The following is a 19,388-nucleotide window of genomic DNA, read 5'->3' on the forward strand; positions in this document are numbered from 1 at the left end:
GAATCTCCTCATCCACCACCAGTGTGCAGCATCCACCTGGATGACGCGACGGCAGCCATTTTGCGCCAGACCGCACACCACACACCAGCTGATTGGTGGAGAGGAGACAGAGTGATGATATGCCAATCATGATATGGGGAGGGTTAGGAGGCCATGATGGACAGAGGCCAGTGGGCAGATTTGGCCAGGATGCCGGGGTTAAACCCCTACTCTTTTTCGAAGGACATCCTGGGATTTTTAACAACCACAGAGAGTCAGGACCTCAGTTTAACGTCTCATCCGAAAGACGGCGCTCACTGAGCAGTATAGAGTCCCCGTCACTATACTGGGGCATTAGGACCCACACAGACCGCAGGTTGGGCGCCCCCTGCTGGCCTCACTAACACCACTCACTACAATTTTATCTACCAATTGTACCTTAAAGGGTCACGAAACTCCAAAACACATTTTTTGAGCTGTTGACAGTCATATATGTGTCCCACACTGCTAAAAACACTATTAGGACACAAATATTTCACTAAAAAGTGTAAATTGGTTGTTTTTGCGTTATTTCAAGCAAATTTGTACTTCCGGTTTGAAACTAATTTTTGAAGCTGCGTCTCAACCATGAGATAATAGCGTGTATTCCAGCGTGCAGACTGGATGTCTGTGCCAGAGTGAGTCTTATTACGTCTTACAGAGCGGCTCGAAGGACATCTTTTGCATTCAGAGCTGCTTTCGTGAAGAGATCATCGGCAACACTGCTCGAAGTTTACCATGGAGGTGAAAATGAAGCTCCATGACCAGGAATTGAACCCGGGCCACAGCGGTAAGAGCGCTAAGTCCTAACCACAAGACCACCAGGGAAGGCCTGGCTAAAGGTTGCCCTCTAGCCTAGCTGTGGGCCTCCACCCAGGTGTGCTGCAGCTGCTCTGACAAAAATTACTCTAACGTTTGCAACCTCCTCCTGGAGAAGAGAAAGTCTCAGAGCCTGGTTCACAGTTCTTCTACAGAGGGACTGTCACATGCTCTGTGTAAAAGCATCCTATCGACACCACAACTTGCCATGACAACAAAGCACAGCATGCGTTGAAGGAACTCCATGTTTACCGGGCCATGTCCTCTTTCCAAACAGCATGCTAATGGCCACTCCTTGCACAGTGTGTGCCAGTGGCGCAATGGATAACGTGTCTGACAACTGATCAGAAGATTCTAGATTCAACTTTTGGCTGGCTCGTTTAGGATTTATTGCTCTCAGTCAGTGTACTGCAGTTGCAGTTTGCCCCTGCCAGAGTTGTTTGGTTCTACTTTGGAGTGGATCAAGTTTCTGGGGCTGCCAGCACATAGCCTGTGGGGTGCTCCCCTGGGTTCAAAGTCTGCCCCAACTGCTCTCATGTCTTGGTCCTGTACATCCCTCAGGACTTTCAGAAGAAACCAGTACAGCCACTCTCCTGGGAAGACAGCAGTGACAGCTTGTAGACCAAAATGTTTGCTGTGAGGCTAAGGCGTTCTACTGCAGCACAGATACACATTCGGAAAGCCAACAAGATTCAAAAACAAAGTACCAACCTAAAACAAGATTGCAGTCAAAATGACCACCTCAGACAAGTGTGAGCAATGTTTCAGTCTCTGTTATATGTCGGCAAATATGTCACACAGTGCAGACTGGGCCAGTGGTGCATACTGTGTATGAGAGAGTGCGTAAGTGTATGAGTGGCACTTGTGCAAGCGGAGCAGGGATGTGCCAGCGATCAGAATGAACTGGAGTTTGTGCCAAGACTGGCTTTCCAAAGTGGCAGTTCCCAAATGGTCTAGCGGTTAGGATTCCTGGTTTTCACCCAGGCGGCCAGGGTTCGACTCCCGCTATGGGAAGGCTTGAGTGCTTTTGCATCTGTCCTTTTTGGCCAGCGGTCGGACTGCAGCTACCTTATACGATGTGGTTGTGGAACTGCCCCGTAAGCCTTCGATAGCTCAGTTGGTAGAGAGGAGGACTGTAGGTGGGATGATGGCAATCCTTAGGTCGCAAGTTTGACTCCGGCTCGAAGGACATCTTTTGCGCTCAGAGCCGCTTTCTTGCCTTCGCCAAATGAGTTCACCACTGCTCAAAGTTCAGCATGGAGGTGAAAAGGAAGTTCCCTGACCGGGAATCGAACCCGGGCCGCGGCAGTGAGAGCGCCAAATCCTAACCATTAGACCACCAGGGAAGGTCTGGCTGAAGGTTGCCCTCAAGTCTAGCTGTGGGCCTCCACCCAGGTGTGCTGCAGCTGCTCTGACAAAAATAACTCTACCGTTTGCAACCTCCTCCTGGGGAAGAGAAAGTCAAAGAGCCTGGATCACAGTTCTTCTTGGGAGGGACTGTCACATGCTCGGTGTAAGAGCATCCTATCGACACCACAACTTGCCATGACAACAAAGCACAGCATGCGTTGAAGGAACTCCATGTTCACATGGACTGGGCCAGTGGCGCAATGGATAACGCGTCTGACTAAGGATCAGAAGATTCTAGGTTCGACTCCTGGCTGGCTCGTTCAGGAATTTTTTGCGTTGCTCTCAGTGCAGTGCAGTCGCGGTTTGCCCCTGCCGGAGTTGTTCGGTTCTACTCTGGAGTGAATCGAGTTTCTGGGGCAGCCAGCACAGAGCCTGTGGCCACTCTCATGGGAAGACGGCAGTGACAGCTTGTAGACCAAAATGTTTGCTGTGAGGCTAAGGCGTTCTACTTGGCCCCTAATAATTCCTTACATTTATATAGCGCTTTTCTGGGCACTCAAAGCACTTTACACAATGGGGGGGTTCTCCTCCACCACTTCACCAGTGTGTAGCATCCACCTGGATGACACGACGCCAGCCATTTTGCGCCAGCCCACACATGATGAAGCCAATTGAATATGGCCATGATGGACAGAGACCTAACATCTTAAAACGGTGTTCACTGAGCAGTATAGCGTCCCCGTCACTCAAACACACAGACCAAAGGTTGGGCGCCCCCTGCTGGCCTCACTAACACTACTTCCGGCAGCAACCTATCTTTCCCATGTGGTCTCCCATTCAGGTACTGACCGGGAACAGCCCTGTTTAGCTTCAGTGGGCGGCCATGTGAGAGTTGTAGAGAGCTAGCTGCCGGGTGGTAATGGAGTTAATGTGATTGTCTGTTGTGGTGAAGGAGCTGAGACGAAAGGTAATCTAAGTACCTACTGTCACCCATGGTCATGACTGAAAGGACAAAATCTCAGATACAACCGGACACATTTTACAAAGTGTTATGACCCGCTTGTTTGAGTCGCAGCACAAAAGAGAGATGAACCAACAAAATAACCTGAATGCAAATGATTTATTATAAAATGTAACTCATAGAACAATCAATCAATGCAACCAACAAATGTCTAGGGATACTAATGAAGATAAAGAACTTAGGATATAATCACAACAACACGTTAACTACATGATATAAGTAATGCAAAACAAAACCATAAGGTTAAATAATCAATGAGATGGGAGGTCTTGACATGAGGACTCCTGAGTAGCTAACACAACTACTTTTATATATCCATTGATGAGTAATGCAGGCATCCAGTCACGATTTACCACATACTCCAACCTGGATTTCTCATTCAGGGAATCAGACAGATAACATCATCCAACACAACACTAGCTACATGAACACACTGGAGAGTGGATAACAGATGAGATTTCAAGCCGCAGAGGTGCTGTTTGCCAGATGTTTATGAAACTGTTCTTCTCTCAGCTGCCATCATTGTTTACATAAATGCGAGGAGCGCGAGACATTTACAACCCCATCTACTGCAGTGTAGGAAAACAGTATACCGTTACTCAGCCTTTTCAAACATTATTCAGACATGAAACATCCTGTGAGAAAATGTTTTGCTGCATTCATTTCATGTGTGCAACTTTTTGTCCATGTGTTTTTTAAGCTGCTGCGAATGAGCGAAACTCTGTAGACACTGATCAGATCTGTACGTTTCTCTCCAGTGTGAATCCTCTTTTGTGTTTTCAGATGTGTTAACTGATTAAACCTCTTGTCACAGTTTGAACAATTGTACGGTCTCTCCAGTGTGAATCGCTTGGTGCAGTTTTTGGAGCTGATATAAAAGTCTTCTCACACTCAAAGCACATATACTCTTTCACACCAGAGTGGACCTTCATGTGTTTATTAAGGTTTTCTGATTGGTTTAAGCTTTTCCCACACCGAGTACATGTGAATGGTTTCTCTCCAGTGTGGAAGTCAATGGGCATAAAAGTCCAGTGTGACCGCAGCTTAAGTGCAAGTGAATGGTTTCTCCCCAGTGTGGATCCTCATGTGGTGATTAAGGGATGATGATTTGCTGAAATTCTTCCCACACTGAGTGCATGAGAATGGTTTTTCTCCAGTGTGGATCCTCATGTGGTGATTAAGGTGAGATGAGCGTCTGAAACTCTTCCCACACTGAGTGCATGTGAATGGTTTCTCTCCAGTGTGGATCCTCATATGTTGTTTAAGAGATGATGAGCGTCTCAAACTCTTCCCACACTGAGTGCATGAGAATGGTTTTTCTCCAGTGTGGATCCTCATGTGGTGATTAAGGAGAGATGAGCGACTGAAACTCTTCCCACACTGAGTGCATGTGAATGGTTTCTCTCCAGTGTGGATCCTCATGTGTAGATTAAGTTGTGATGATTGTATGAAACTCTTCCCACACTGAGTGCATGTGAATGGTTTCTCTCCAGTGTGGATCCTTATGTGGTGATTAAGAGATGATGATTGGCTGAAACTCTTCCCACACTGAGTGCATGTGAATGGTTTCTCTCCAGTGTGGATCCTTATGTGGTGATTAAGAGATGATGAGTTTCTGAAACTCTTCCCACACTGAGTGCATGTGAATGGTTTCTCTCCAGTGTGGATCATCATGTGTTTATTAAGGTGAGATGAGCAACTGAAACTCTTCCCACACTGGGAGCATGCGGATGGTTTCTCTCCAGCGTGGATCATCATGTGGTAATTAAGGGATGATGAGTAGCTGAAACTCTTCCCACACTGAGTGCATGAGAATGGTTTCTCTCCAGTGTGGTTCCTCATGTGTTTATTAAGGTGAGATGAGCAACTGAAACTCTTCCCACACTGGGAGCATGCGGATGGTTTCTCTCCAGCGTGGATCCTCATGTGTTGATTAAGGGATGATGATTTGCTGAAACTCTTCCCACACTGAGTGCATGTGACCAGTTTCTCTCCAGTGTGGATCCTCATGTGAATCGTAAGATCGCCTTTTCTTCCAAAATTCCTTCCACATTGAGTGCAGGTGAAACGATTTTCGTCTCTTTTTTTCAAAATACCATTGGTCTGTAAATTAGTTTTTTCCTCAATTTTGACATCATGTTCCTCTTCTTTACTCCCCTCATTCTCTTCAATTAGCTCTAAAAAAAAAAAAAAAAAAAAAAAAACAGTTTTCATTAAGTCTTAAAAATCTTATCAAAAGCGTAAAGGTGAAAAGACACAGGAAATATTGGCTACACACTGTAATTTTGATGCACATTAAATGTAAAATAAATCAGATCATATTTTGTTCAGTCCATTAACGTGTACACATTTAAGCAGATTCAATTCATCTTCATCTATTGCTTTTACAATTTCAATTGTGCTGAAGCCACTTAACTTAGAAGTTCTAGTAAATTGAAACTGTGTCAGTCCAGTTTTCAGAGTTTCTCTTAAAAGTCATTTTGGTCATATTGATAAGACACAGATTTGAATGTAAGTGGCCTATTTTTATTTGTATATATTCAGAATTACAACAAAATGTTTTTCTAAAATTTGTTAAGCAGACAGGGAATACTTATTCATTCTGTGCCTGACTGGTAAACGCATTGGAAAAAAAAAAAGTTCTGAGGTAACAGTTGAACAAACAGCTGAATATTTGTCTCGCAAACATGAGACATACCTGTACAGCATCTGCATAAAGACTGAAATATGCACCTTTCCCCTTGTGTGCTGTTGGGTCATTTTCATCCATTCTGGGTTGATTTTGTGGATTAATTTGGTCAAAACTTTGTGTTTTAGAAAACGGATTGATATTTGGAAACATCTTATTTTGACATAATCTAGCATCTATGCATCTAGCATATTATTTTATAGCTATATTCTACTGTAACATGCTACGTCAGTTAGCAATAAATTATAAATCGACTTTCTTATAAATATACCTAAGATGGCTGGAAGTACACATGTAAACCATTTATGGGCGCAGTCGTGTAAATGATCAGTTGAAGCCTTTTAATATTTACTCAGATCTTATTTTCATCCAACAGCAATAGCTGGATGCCTTCATCCATATTAGGGATTTCCTGGAATGTTCTGCTACTTTTGTGAGGCATATATGGAATTTCTGCTCAAGTTTAAATGAAACAGGCATTACATGCATTTAAAGTGCTACAATGCCCACATAAACCTATTTTGAGGAAAACTGAAAAAAAAATCATTTTCTTCTTAAGAAATAATTTTTTGTACCATTTTTGATACAATTGTTGTTACATTAAAAAATAGTAGCCTATTGAACATCAATATATAGCAAGGTAATGAAGTTAGAAATTCCAGTATCCGGACAACATTACACCTTAGTTAAAAATTCTGTCCAAAAGAACATGCTTGCAGCTTCGTATCACATCGAATAACAACTCACACTATAAAATAAATTATATTTTCAGATTTGAAGACAATTACATTTTCAAAAAACAAACAGAAACTGCAAATCAGGAGGAGATCGGAGGCTCAAGAGGTATGATATGGCTCATAACAGACTAGTAAATGAGAAGTGGGTTAATTTATAAATGTTTTTTCTTTTTTGATGTTACGAGTTACGCTGGATCTAATCTCACTATATTTGCTAAAAGTGATATTTAATTCATCTTGTTCTCTATATCTAACGTAGGGCTGGACAATTATATAATATCAATATATCACAATAGATTTTTTTTCAATAGCGGTGATATGATTTTTAAACCCATTTACGATATTTTGTTATATTATACGATATTTTGACCTGAATACAGATATAGAGGAACAAGCTTCCACAAGTAAGAATCCAGACAAAGTAGTTGATGTGGACGTTATTCGGCTTTTTAAGTTCCGATAAACCTTTTGTTTCGGCGCTCTGCAAACTGCGGGAGAGCGATGCCGACTAGCATCGGAAACACATCAAATAGGTTCATAAAAGTTTAAGTCAACCTGTCGCCTCACCATCCACCTTCCCGATACCAAACACAGATGGCTATGAGGCACAATGTAGGGTTTTGCATGTCTACACTTGAATATACAACTATAAATTTCTCGCATATAAACATATACTATGTTCAAAACAAGTATGACACTTGCACATATATAAACCTACTGCATGCATACACCCACATACACAGACATATAAACTCGATCCTTACATAAACTTGATCCTTGGATAAACACCCAAATTAACACACACACACACACACACATACACACATACATACACACACACACACACACACACACACACACACTCACACACATTTGATTAATAGAAGTATTAAATCTGTTAAATAATGAAAATGTGTTATACAAAATATTAGTTCATATAAATAGACAATATAAAAAAATAGAACTATTTTATGTTAAATCTTTTAACTTAATTAGGTATTTACATACACAAAAATAGTCAGAAAGAACCCTTAAAGGACGTTTAAGATAAAAAGCAACCACAACTTTAAATATACTCAAACAACTCTTTTCCTTTGCAAATATTAATGTAGCCTATACTCTTTTTGATTTGCTCTTTAATTATAATTATTATTCTTTTTCTATTTTTTTTACGATGTGGATTTTGGTATTATTTTGACCAGAAATAATAAACTGCCGAAAACAGTCAAACTACTTGCTCTACAAACAGGTGTGTTCATGACAAATATACAAATATACAAATATACAAACAAATAAAAATAATTAAATGAGAAAATATGACTTTGCGACATCAAGCAGCATTAGGCATGGGCCAGTATAAGATTCTGACAGTATGATATCCTAAAATATATTTTCTTCTGAGACACTTTTAAAATATTTTTGAGCAGTAAACATGTCAGGCTAAATAATTGAAATGAATCACAGATTTCTTTACGATTGAAAACAGCCTCTTTGGTCTTTACTGCAGGAGATACTGTTGTCCTAAAAAACAAAACATTAAAAAAAAAAACTTACATATACTGTAGGAACGGTGCAGCAGGAAATGTTGGCGATTTTAAAACCTTGACTTTTCCAAACTGCGGTAAACCTTGAATATAGTTATTGCCCCATGCCTCAGCAGCATTAAACTGATATTTAGGATCTAAAAATTTATTCTTTAAAAAAGTCTCAAGCAAAAAGATTCCAATGGCGCCGCCTGTTGGTGCATGATGAATATGGTCTATATTCTGCGACTGTAAAATATTTTATAACAATTAATTATTCTAGTGTCCATTTCTTTCAGGATGCTCAATATTGGGGGCATCCACATTTTTGACATACTGTAAAATAGGGTTTCTGCAGGTTTTACAAAGTTAAATTTAAGACTTTATGATATTTTTAAGACCATTATGAATGAAATTTTAGACTCATAAAGGGCTAAAGGCTACAGAACTTTTCAAATGGCCCAGATAGAAAAGATTTTTATTTGCCCCATCAAAATAAAATTTATTTTTAAAACTAAAAAATGAACAAATGTTTTTAAAGTTTTAAAAACTATAACAAACTAAATCTATGCACAACAATCTGTCCAGGTTGATATCCACAGCAGTAAATACATGGAGCACGTTTAAACAAATGTTATTGTGAGTAAAATAATTAAACCATTATGATAAATAGAGTTAAAATGACCTTTTTGAATAAAAAGTTGAAAGTTTTATTAAGTTGAATTGTTGGTGATTGAATAGGTTTTGGCCAGATTGGGTAGAAAAACATAAACAAAAGAAAATAAAGACTTAAAATAAAAATATACTTAAAAAATAAAGACTAAAAGATACACAATACAGCACAACATTTCAGTAAATTTAAGACTTTTTAAGGCCTAAAATGTTAAGTCTTTTATGAGAATACTGTAGGTCAAATATCGTCAGCTTAGTTAAACCTTTTATTAATTTATTGTTTTTATTTATTTTATAAAGCACTAAGGATGCTTTACAAACAGTAAAAGAACAAGAAAAGCAATAACCTTAAGAAGGTAGAGAAAATGGGAGACTAAAAACACATAAAAGACAAAAGACATGAGAACAAGTGAAGAAAGAAACTCATTCTGTCTTTTAATGAGTGCTTATGTGCATTTATGAGAACTAGGCAGCACACTCAGGGCTGCAAGATGGATTTAATTTAGTATTCTTATTATTAAAATATATCTGAATGAGGATCAAATGACTGCGTCGGTCTTTGAGAATAAAAGTCAACCTTTTTGTTCCTGCAGATCTTCCTGTTTGACTGTGAATGTTTCTTCAATCTTCACATCTTCACTCTCCTCTTTAATAAACGCCATCTTTATAACAGTGTGGAGATCAGTCGATTCAGCAGGAGTTTTTCTCTGAGTTTGGACACTTTATCCTGTTTAAAATTAACAAAACAATAAAAATGTCCCGTTTAAAATAAATTAAACAATGAACAGATACAAAATAACTTATCTTAACACTTGCTTAAACAGTTTCTTTTAATTATCAAAAAAAGAAATCAGGTAAAACATTTTTTTAAAAATAGAGGTAAAATCGGTTTTATATTCGCACATTCGGACTTTCCCCTTAATGATATAATTTCATTGAAGTATAACTTAAAGTAACTATAAAGTACAACATTGTTCACAGTCAAATAAACAGTGTTAATGTTGTTTTCAAGTCACACTTGCATGCTAATTCCGATCAAATATTTAAAGTAACATGGTAAACAATATATAGACTGCTAAATAAACGAATGTGTGAATATAAAACCAACTTTAACTCTTATCAGAAAAGTTTGAGAAACCCTGCTTTAAAACACTATTACACTCTTTTCGGTTTCAAACAATAGCCCTCTGCTACTGAGAATAAAATAGTACTACGTTGTATAAAGGGCTTAAATATTATTGTCCAAAGCAGGTACATAATTTAGCATCGGATAAAAAAAATCTGAAACTTTAATTAAATCGGGTTATATCCGTAAACGTTTAAAAACACAAACCTTTCTCCAGTTGAATCACAGCGCTGAAGCGGCGCCGCCTGATGACGTCACACGTCACGACAAAATAAAAGTCTGTTTTGTTTCGCTTTTTTGCCACTTACTGTTGCAGTCATGACTTATTTATACATTTCTCCCATGTTTTTCACTTTATAATATTTCTGCTCTCTCTTTCTCTCTCTCACACACATTACACATTTTAGGAGCTTTTTTGGCATGACAAATAACTGTACATTTGTATTGTCAAAGCAGTGCAGCGTCGCTGTGTACAAACAAGACAGTGAAAAAAGGGCAGTAGTGCAAACAAATATGGATATAAAATATAATACAGAGAAAACACAGAAATAAATAAAATAAAAATAGATTAATGAAATTAAAAATAAATTAATAAAAATAAAAAGATTAATAAAAAATATTTAAAATATAGATTAGATTTCTCTCTCACACACACAAACACACACTTCAGTATTTAAAGTTGATCAAAAAATTTTAATCTAAACATTTTAAGCCAATTTTGAGAAACTTTTTTTAATCCAGTTCATGATGACTTGCATGTCTACTACACATTACTTCCTATTAATATCTGAGTCCAAATCTCATCCTCATAATTATGTCCTCTTCTTTTCTATTTCTACAACTTCATAGGCCTATATAGGGTTTCTTATTGTTTTATATAAATTGTCGTCTCTTATAATCTGTTCCACGTTTCCTGCCATTCTTTAGCAATCTTCAGTGATAATATTAAATTTACGAAAGCATTAAAGGGGTAGTTTTACATAAAAATTACAATTCTGACATTTTTTTCATCCTCTACTTGTTCCAAACCTGTGTAAGTTTCTTCTGCTGAATGGAAATGAAGAGAATAGGCTACAGGGTCAAAAGGCAGCCACTATATGGTTCAACAGCGCCTACTTTGGGCATGGCTGCTTTTTTCAACATTTTCTGGCACACAAAATGTTCTCAGAACTCGATTACAACTTAACCACTAAAGTCACAGTCAAAGTCAATGTTTTTGGTTCCTTTTCTGGACTTTTGAGCATCTCGGGACTCTTGCTGTGTATGACAGATGAAGGAGCTCTCAGATTTCATCTAAAGTGTCTTCATTTGCATTCTGAAGATGACCAAAGTTCTCAGGGGATTAAAACAACAGGTAGAGGGACAATCATTCTCGAGTGCCTAGTGTACACTATAACACGCATTCCACCACTGCTGATATACAGCCACATTGCACTGCTTTATTTATTTATTTATTTATTTATTTATTTTTATTGCAATAACAACAGGCCATTACAACAAATAGAAATACAAAAACTGATAGCACTGATACTTGTGATGATATTGCCAGGTAGGAGGCGACGTTCGCGCGACCTTGCACAACGTTCCCTGAAAGTTCCCTAAAGGTAATAAAAATCCAGAACCTTTACAGAACATTAGGGACGTTCTTAAAACGTTCTCTTTTAGTCATAAAATAACGTTACCAGTATGACTTAAGGAGGACATTCTGTTTTGGCCATTCTATGGTCACATAATAACGATACAAAGAGAACCTTTCTAACATTTACAGAACGTTTTCACATGGTCTTTTTTTAGTCATATAATAACGTTATGAATATGACTTTAGGAGGACGTTCTGTTTTGGTCCTGCTATGGTCACTTAATAACGTTACAAAGAGAACTTTTTTAACATTAACAGAACGTATCTACATAGTCCTCCTTTAGTCATATAATAACGTTTCGAACAATGACTGTAAAAAATATGGACGACGCGACAGCCCTTTTTCCCATTGAACGCCTTGAGGGCAAAACGCCTGCTTGACGGGCACAAACTGTCGCAAAAGACTGCTGAAATTGGAGCCTTGACATGCGCAGAAGGATTGTCTGATGGAGCCAGAGGAGGAGCCGCGAAAATGAGCAGAGCCGAGCTTCCAACCAAACGCTTTATGTAAAATCAACTACGCCCCCCGAACTTCTCAGCATGCGTTTGCTGTCATATCAACACAAATGGATGTAATAACGTTAACAAATATGAGGGTTTTATATATTCAATCGCGCCAGCTCCAGGCCGCAGCGCATAACTTACTCGCGGCGTCGCGGGCTGATTCCGGCTCGCATGCGGCAGCGCCTGCTCGCTCGGCCGCCGCATCTGGCTCGATTGACTCGGACTGGAATCGGGCAGTGAGTCCAGGCATCCGGAGTAGGTCCAGCAGAGGTAACATTAGTCAGTCTGAGCTCTAAGAGATAAGTCTCCGGCAGGCGAGAATCTAGCCGGAACTGTGTTTTGCTATCTGGGTGGCTAGGCGTGTATCAGCAAACTAATAAAGCCCGAAAAAAGCCCTGAACTTAGCGAATAAACAGTGTTCCACCAGGATCATGTATGTCAGAAACTATAGTTTACTGCTGAACTCATTTTGTCATGGTAAAATAACACAGAAATCGAATAATAACATTTCAGTCTACTTCAGTCTCCTGCCGAAGCTCAGACGCCGCGCTTTGAGAAACTGTCAATCACAGCTGTGAATCATGATGACACGCCCAGCATTAAATTACTGCTAAAAACAAACTGTTTACAAAAATGAAGATCTGCACCTATTTCAGCACAATAACCAGTGCCTTAATCGACCACGACTATCTTTCGGGACATTTTATTGCAAGTGTAATATTTTTTTTTATTTGGGCTCAAGTCTCCTTCATTAACACGGAGGAGGCGGGCTTTATGACTTGTACTGCAGCCAGCCCCCAGGGGGCGATCTAACGGCCGAAACCTTCACTCGAACGTAGGCTTGCGGCACACTTGGTTTCGAATAAGACTTTAGGAGGACGTTCTGTTTTGGTCCTGTAATGACGTTACAACAACATTTCACAGCACCTGGAATTAACACAAATGAGTTTGAAGTTACAGTGTGTCTCATCCATTTGTGATTAATGTAAAAAACAATTATCTACAAAGGACAAAAGTAGCAAAAATGGACAGTATGTGATAGCTTTACTGTGTTAAACGGAAAAGGTTTTGTCAAAGAGTATCTTTTATATTCTCTTGTGAATGTCTACGCATATTTGTATGCACAAACACAAGTGATAATCAGAGGGAAAAACATCTTTGTTACATACCAGGTGAATAAGAGGCTTTCGAGAGAGCTGAGCTGAGCTGCTCACACATGTTCTGTTCAACTAAAAAACGGAGGAAAGAAAACAAAATTGGCACAGAAACAAGTTACATTTTGATTGTTAAAATGTGAAGACACTTTTGGAAAGAAATAATTGACCTGTTAAGAGTGTGTTGACTGTCTTACAGAAACCAGTACAGATCTGCATGTGCTTTAAGAGAAATAAAGGACTCTAAACTCACATAAAGAACAAGTTCAGTGATAAATAAATGACAAAAAAAATGCTAATAGTTAGCTCATATCAATATATTGACTAAACTTGACAAATAAAACCTCAATGTGAAGTTCAGAAATTGTTTCTTTTAACAAATGATAATATATCACTGTATAATAATATAAGACTTACATGGCTATTATATAAGTGAATGTAGCTGTATGTATTGAGACATCCCAAATAGCAAAATACACTCGGGCCAGTTCCGGCTAGATTGTCACCTGCCGGAGACTAACCCCTCGGCCCAACTTCGGCTGCCGGACTCGGGCCGGATGCCTGTGGACTCACTGCCCGATTCCGGCCCGAATCAAGCGGGCCAGATGCGGCGGCCGTAAGCAAGCCGACGCTGCGCATCCGCGCCGGAATCGGCGCGAGGGTAATGTGCGCTGCGGCCCGGAGCTGGCGCGACTCCGTATTTATACACCTTATAAAACCTTTTGGAATTACATTGGTACTTGATATATGGTATTACAACCATTTGAATTTATATAACAGCAAACACAGGCTATAATGTAAACACAAAGTGTAAGCACTGCGTTTAACCTTTAAATAAAGTGCAAACTGCATACATATTCTGTAACGAAAATAATCAGACAAATGACAAAATAAATAAATGTTAAACGTTTATTGATTGCAAGAAAAAAAATAGTACTAAAATTTTATAAATAATTTTGTAGTGCACAAGAATATCAATATAAAAACAACAATAAAACAACACATTAAAGACACACAGAAAGATTTAAACAAAAAATCTAAAAATTACACACAAACACAGATGTTTTTAAAACAACCCTGTTTTCCCAATAGACTTGAATTAAAAATTTGTAAAAAACAGCTAAATTTTATATAAACCTAAATATAGAAACCAATTTAAGATATAGCAAGAAACATCTTAAAAATACCAATGACAATCCGTAAAATATTCAAGTCAAACTTGTAAAAAGTACTGCAGAATTCTGAAGAAACATCTTGAAACATTTTTTAATAAAACATTAAAATTATAATAAACAAACAAATATATATATATATATATATATATATATATATATATATATATATATATATATATATATATATATATATTGCAGAAGTATAAAGTCAAACTTATTTTTAAATAAACTTGAACAAAATCAATTGCACAAACAGCAAGACATGAGTGAGATGATTATACATTTCATATATATACACGTCTTGTGCAATTTTATATTTATAATTTTATTTGTATTACGTTTATTAAAAATGTATCAAGATGTTTCTTCAGAATTTGGCGCACACACATACATACATACCATACATATATACACACACACACACACATATATATACATATACATATATAAATGCAAATGAAAGAAACAAATTGTTCAAGTATCAGGGAACATCCTAATACACTTAAAATGTTGTTTAAAAAAATAAAACAAAATAGTGATGTAGACATTTGACACATTAGCTTTCTCTTCTTTCTTCCTCCACCCCTGTCAGGGGCAAGTTGTAGCTACCTTGTAATGCATTTTTCCAGTTCTTTATCAGTGGCGTGGTATGGACATTTGTCCTCACTCCATCTGTGATTAAAAGATAAACAGATAATTAGTAGTGAACAAGTACTAATGTAAATAAAAAAGAAAAAATTAGGAAAAAAGTAGGCTACCTACGAAGCAAAAAAAAAACAATAAAAAAACAAATAAACTTAAAACACTTTGAAATTAGCAAGAGCTTGAACTTACCAGTTTCTTCATTTGTTCGGGCTGCTCCTTTAGTTGATTTTCAAGCTTTTCCAAATCAAATTGGCCAAAGGAAGGTCAAATGTGTTTACATCTGGAATTTCATCACGTCTGTTTTGGTTTTGTGAGAATCAGGCCCAGCTGCTGCTTTATGACGTTGCATGATTTTAAAACTTCAGTCAGTCGTGCTAAAAAAGAAAAATAACAGATTAGTATAAATCAACCTGTAGCTTATTCTCATACAACTTCTGTAAATACAACAGTGGGTTAGACACTGCTGATATTCTCTAGTTGATCTTTACTTTCTAGCTGCATTAAACCTTAACAAATTTAGTGATGTCTTCAATTCTTACAAAGACATCACAAGATGCAATAAGTTCTGTCTTGATCTCAAACTGCACTAGAACAAAGACTGTAAATGTTCATAGGTGTACCGAGGGCCAGATGCAAAAAAACTAAATTATTAGACACCGTTTATTTTTTCCCCAATTTCTGTTTAACGGAGAGTTAAACATTTTTTTCCACACATGTCTAAACATATTAGTTTTAGTAACTCATTTCTAATAACTGATTTATTTTATCTTTGCCATGATGACAGTAAATAATATTTGACTAAATATGTTTAAGACACTTCTATACAGCTTAAAGTGACATTTAAAGGCTTAACTAGGTTAATCAAGTTAACTAGTCAAGTTAAGGTAATTAGGCAAGTTATTGTATAACAATGGTTTGTTCTGAAGACTTAAGGGGCTAATAATTTTGACCTTAAAATGGTTCATAAAAAAATTTAAACCGCTTTTTATTCTAGCCGAAATAAAACATAAGTCTTTCTCCAAAAGAAAAAATATTATCAGACATACTGTAAAAATGTTCTTGCTCTGTTAAACATCATATGGGAAATATTTAAAAAAGAATAAATGAATCAATGAGGGGCTAATAATTCAGACTTCAACTGTGTGTAGACAGACAGACAGACAGACAGACAGACAGACAGACAGACAGACAGACAGATAGATAGATAGATATCATAACAAGAACTGCTGCTTAATTGAATGCATGTAATAGCGACACCCGGTGGTTATTTATTGAATTTTGTTCATTTTTGTATAGCGGGCCAGATTCTATTGATATTTATAAAAAGCCTCGCGGGCCGTAGTTTGGACACGCCTGGTGTACTGGAATGTACAGTATCTGTGCATCTTGATGGTGGTCTTAAGATTTCTGCCAAAGTCATTGATGGTGATGGTACTTGTGGTGCTGCATTGATTTCTGAAATCTTCATACCTGCCTTTTATCCAGCCTCTTTGTTCCAAGTAATTTTTCTTCATCATGGTATAGATGTGTCTATAATGTCCCTTAATCAGATACATTTACAAAACAAAACATCACTTTAGTATAGTGCCAGAGCAAAACTCAAAGGTTGTAATAGATCAATGACATAATGTTGACAGTATGTGTTTAAAATAATTGCAAACAAACCTGTTCTGTCTTTAGATGTATGACAGGCGATCATCATCCTCATCTGTCTACCAGTCAGAAATCACAGTTGCGTGTGGATGTTTGAGTCGAGCTTCCTCATATGCATCTATAATAAAACATCACATTGTTGTTAACCTCCCGTAAAGAAAAGTTCAAATCCTGAAATACTATCAAAGTTAATTAATGCCTATAATACCTATAGTGTAAATAATCAGTACACAGAAGGTTGCACAAGATTTATTCGGAGATTCATGCAGAGTGACAGCCTTATGAATCTGAGACATAGATTTGTAAGATGGTCAAGCACATGCATTATTCTGTACCCATGAAGATTAACCTACCATTGTGAAAAATGTTTGATGATGATAGCCAATAACAATAAACCATTTCAGCTGTTTGTGAAGCAATTAGTAATGTAATGTCTGAAAAGCTCAATCTATGTTGAAAATGTATCAGCAGTTTACAGCTTATAATGGACTTTTAGCACACAACTACAACATGCCTGTTCACGTTCAAAAGAGTGTGCCATTGACTTCTTTGGTCGTGATGTGCTGCAAAATGATCTCACTAACCTTTGTTAAACAAGAACAACAAGACTTAAACAAATATTGTTACCCATTCATTTAAATCAGAATTTATCACTGTCAATAACATAAAAAAAACCCCATCAAAATCTGCTTTAAGACGTTCAGTTTTACATTAACTGACCATTACAGCTTGAACAAAAGATATAATTGATTCACATAGGCTAAAAAATATGAATTAAAGTGCATAGTAATATATTTCTCTTGGATAATTTAAAGAGAATAGTAAACAGTCGAGTTTCGATCATTTTCGTGACTAACTGCATAAACAAGATAAACAATAATATTTTATTATTCCAAAACGATTAGTTTTTTATTTACACATAATCACAGAATTAATACTGTTGGATAAGTATACGCCTGTACAATGATTTTTTCAACATCCACGGTACTTTATAATGTTAAATCAGGAAAAAAACACGTTTTGCCAAGTTAGTTATTGGATTCGTCTACAGAAACTTTCTTTAACGCAAAGTTAGAATACACACAAATTCGTTTCATGTTTCTTTAAAATAATTAAAATAGTTTTCAGTTACTACACACGTTACAATCTAACATTGTGTTAGGGACAGGAACTTTCAAACGTGTTTGTAACTGTTAGCGTTAGCATACATTAGCTCCAGTCGTGTTTCTTAAAGCAAGTTACATTTTGTATCAAACTGTTTTAAATTACTAAACGCTAGGGATGGCTGACGTGAAACTGATGTTTTGACACAGTGTCGAGATCCCGAAGCGCAAGTGTTTCGAATCACTGCACCGAAGCATGATCCGAAGCACCCAAGTCACGTGACTAAAGTGTTTCGAAACACCTAGTCACATGACTAAAGCGATTCAAAGCATCGATCAGCTTAGAAACGTTTCGAGACCTGGTGAATCCTAATTTGACTGCCAAGGTCTCCAAATCATCTCTGTCTCAAATGGCTTAGAGCACTGTGGGTTTGCTTATTGATTCTATGCTTAGCATGATGTTTTGGGTTCGAATCCCGACTTCGAAATCATGGTTTTATGTATTTTAATCATGTTTCTGTTTTGTGTAGCCTAAATAGGATACAGCTGCAGTTACGCCATCAATTTAGCATCATTTTGGAAACACTGTAAAACAATAATAAATATTTTTACAGTATGGTTGGGTTTAGGGTTTGGGTAGACATTAATAAAATACAATAAATGGGAAATTTAATGAATAATATAAATAATTCTTGATAACTTCAGGCCACCGTTTTTGATCTAGCAACAACCCTGTTTTAAGACAAAAACAAGACATATTTATTCACAAATTGTTTATTCGGATATCAGACCAATGTTGAAACAAAACGATACAAGAGCAAAGCATTACCAACTGGTATTAAAGCATTTTAAAACAACTGCTACTGACTGGCTTCGAAACCTACTACTCCTGCATGGATGTCTGACACCTTAACCACTGTACTATGTTACTTGAAGGATTCCACTTTCACAAAGTGGGGTTTAATCCCTCAATTTGTTCAATCGTTCTTTGCTGAAGCTGTTTCAGTGCAATATATATAAAAAATGACCACTAGATGTCACTGTAGAGTGAGGTTTCGAAACGTTTCGAAGCTTCGACACATTTGCTTCGACTGTTTCAGTGTTTCACGAAGCCTCGCTTTGCCCACCACTACTAAACGCTGTTACAACCAAACACCGTGGAAATGTTTTAAGCTCTAAATTCGCTAATTATACAGTACACAAGCAGTAAAAAGCTTACCTTTCTGACCAGAATCCACGTGAATCTTTGAAAAAACCAAGCTTTTTCTTCTTGTGATCTTCGTGCCATGGTGGTTGACAACCAGCTTTTTGGAGCATTACCGCCACCGTCTGGATGGAGGTTGGATCAGGAGTTTAGTAACGCATGTGTTTATTATGAAACCAACTTCTGCTTTAAAAAAAAAAAAACTCAGCACAGGAGCGTGCTATCTCAAAAATAAGCGAATTTTACATAGTTTTTCTCTAGATGACATGTATAATCTATTTATAAATAATAATGTTTTGTTTGCGTCTAAACATAGCGACCATCCACACTAAATATTCTTTTTTTTTTTTTTTTGC

The 19,388-nt window shown here is 37.3% G+C and overlaps 1 protein-coding gene and 1 long non-coding RNA gene across 4 annotated transcripts; both read right to left on the bottom strand.

Annotated features, from left to right (window-relative positions):
• Positions 1-3,288: 3,288 nt before the first annotated feature.
• On the bottom strand, positions 3,289-10,213 carry LOC110439612 (uncharacterized). Its single transcript, XM_087250212.2, has 3 exons — positions 10,163-10,213; positions 9,407-9,556; positions 3,289-5,385 (listed from the first exon to the last, which is right to left on the bottom strand). Exons 2-3 carry the CDS (start codon positions 9,489-9,491, stop codon positions 4,253-4,255), a joined length of 1,218 nt encoding a protein of 405 aa, XP_087106338.1. The 5' UTR covers positions 9,492-9,556; positions 10,163-10,213; the 3' UTR covers positions 3,289-4,252.
• A 787-nt stretch (positions 10,214-11,000) lies between these two features.
• Positions 11,001-19,076, bottom strand: LOC147845255 (uncharacterized). Of its 3 annotated transcripts, none has more exons than XR_015484344.2 (4): positions 16,543-16,642; positions 15,262-15,446; positions 14,895-15,099; positions 11,001-14,505 (listed from the first exon to the last, which is right to left on the bottom strand). It is a non-coding gene; the product is annotated as an uncharacterized LOC147845255 (long non-coding RNA). The 3 variants fall into 3 exon arrangements; XR_015942846.1 differs by lacking the exons at positions 11,001-14,505; positions 16,543-16,642 and adding exons at positions 16,738-16,843; positions 19,048-19,076 and having other exon boundaries at positions 14,625-15,099; XR_015942845.1 differs by lacking the exon at positions 11,001-14,505 and having other exon boundaries at positions 14,625-15,099; positions 16,543-16,641.
• Positions 19,077-19,388: the final 312 nt, after the last annotated feature.

The sequence above is a fragment of the Danio rerio genome, chromosome 4, assembly GCF_052040795.2.
Source record: "Danio rerio strain M-AB ecotype USA chromosome 4, GRCz13ab, whole genome shotgun sequence".
In the NCBI taxonomy this organism is placed as follows: domain Eukaryota; kingdom Metazoa; phylum Chordata; class Actinopteri; order Cypriniformes; family Danionidae; genus Danio; species Danio rerio.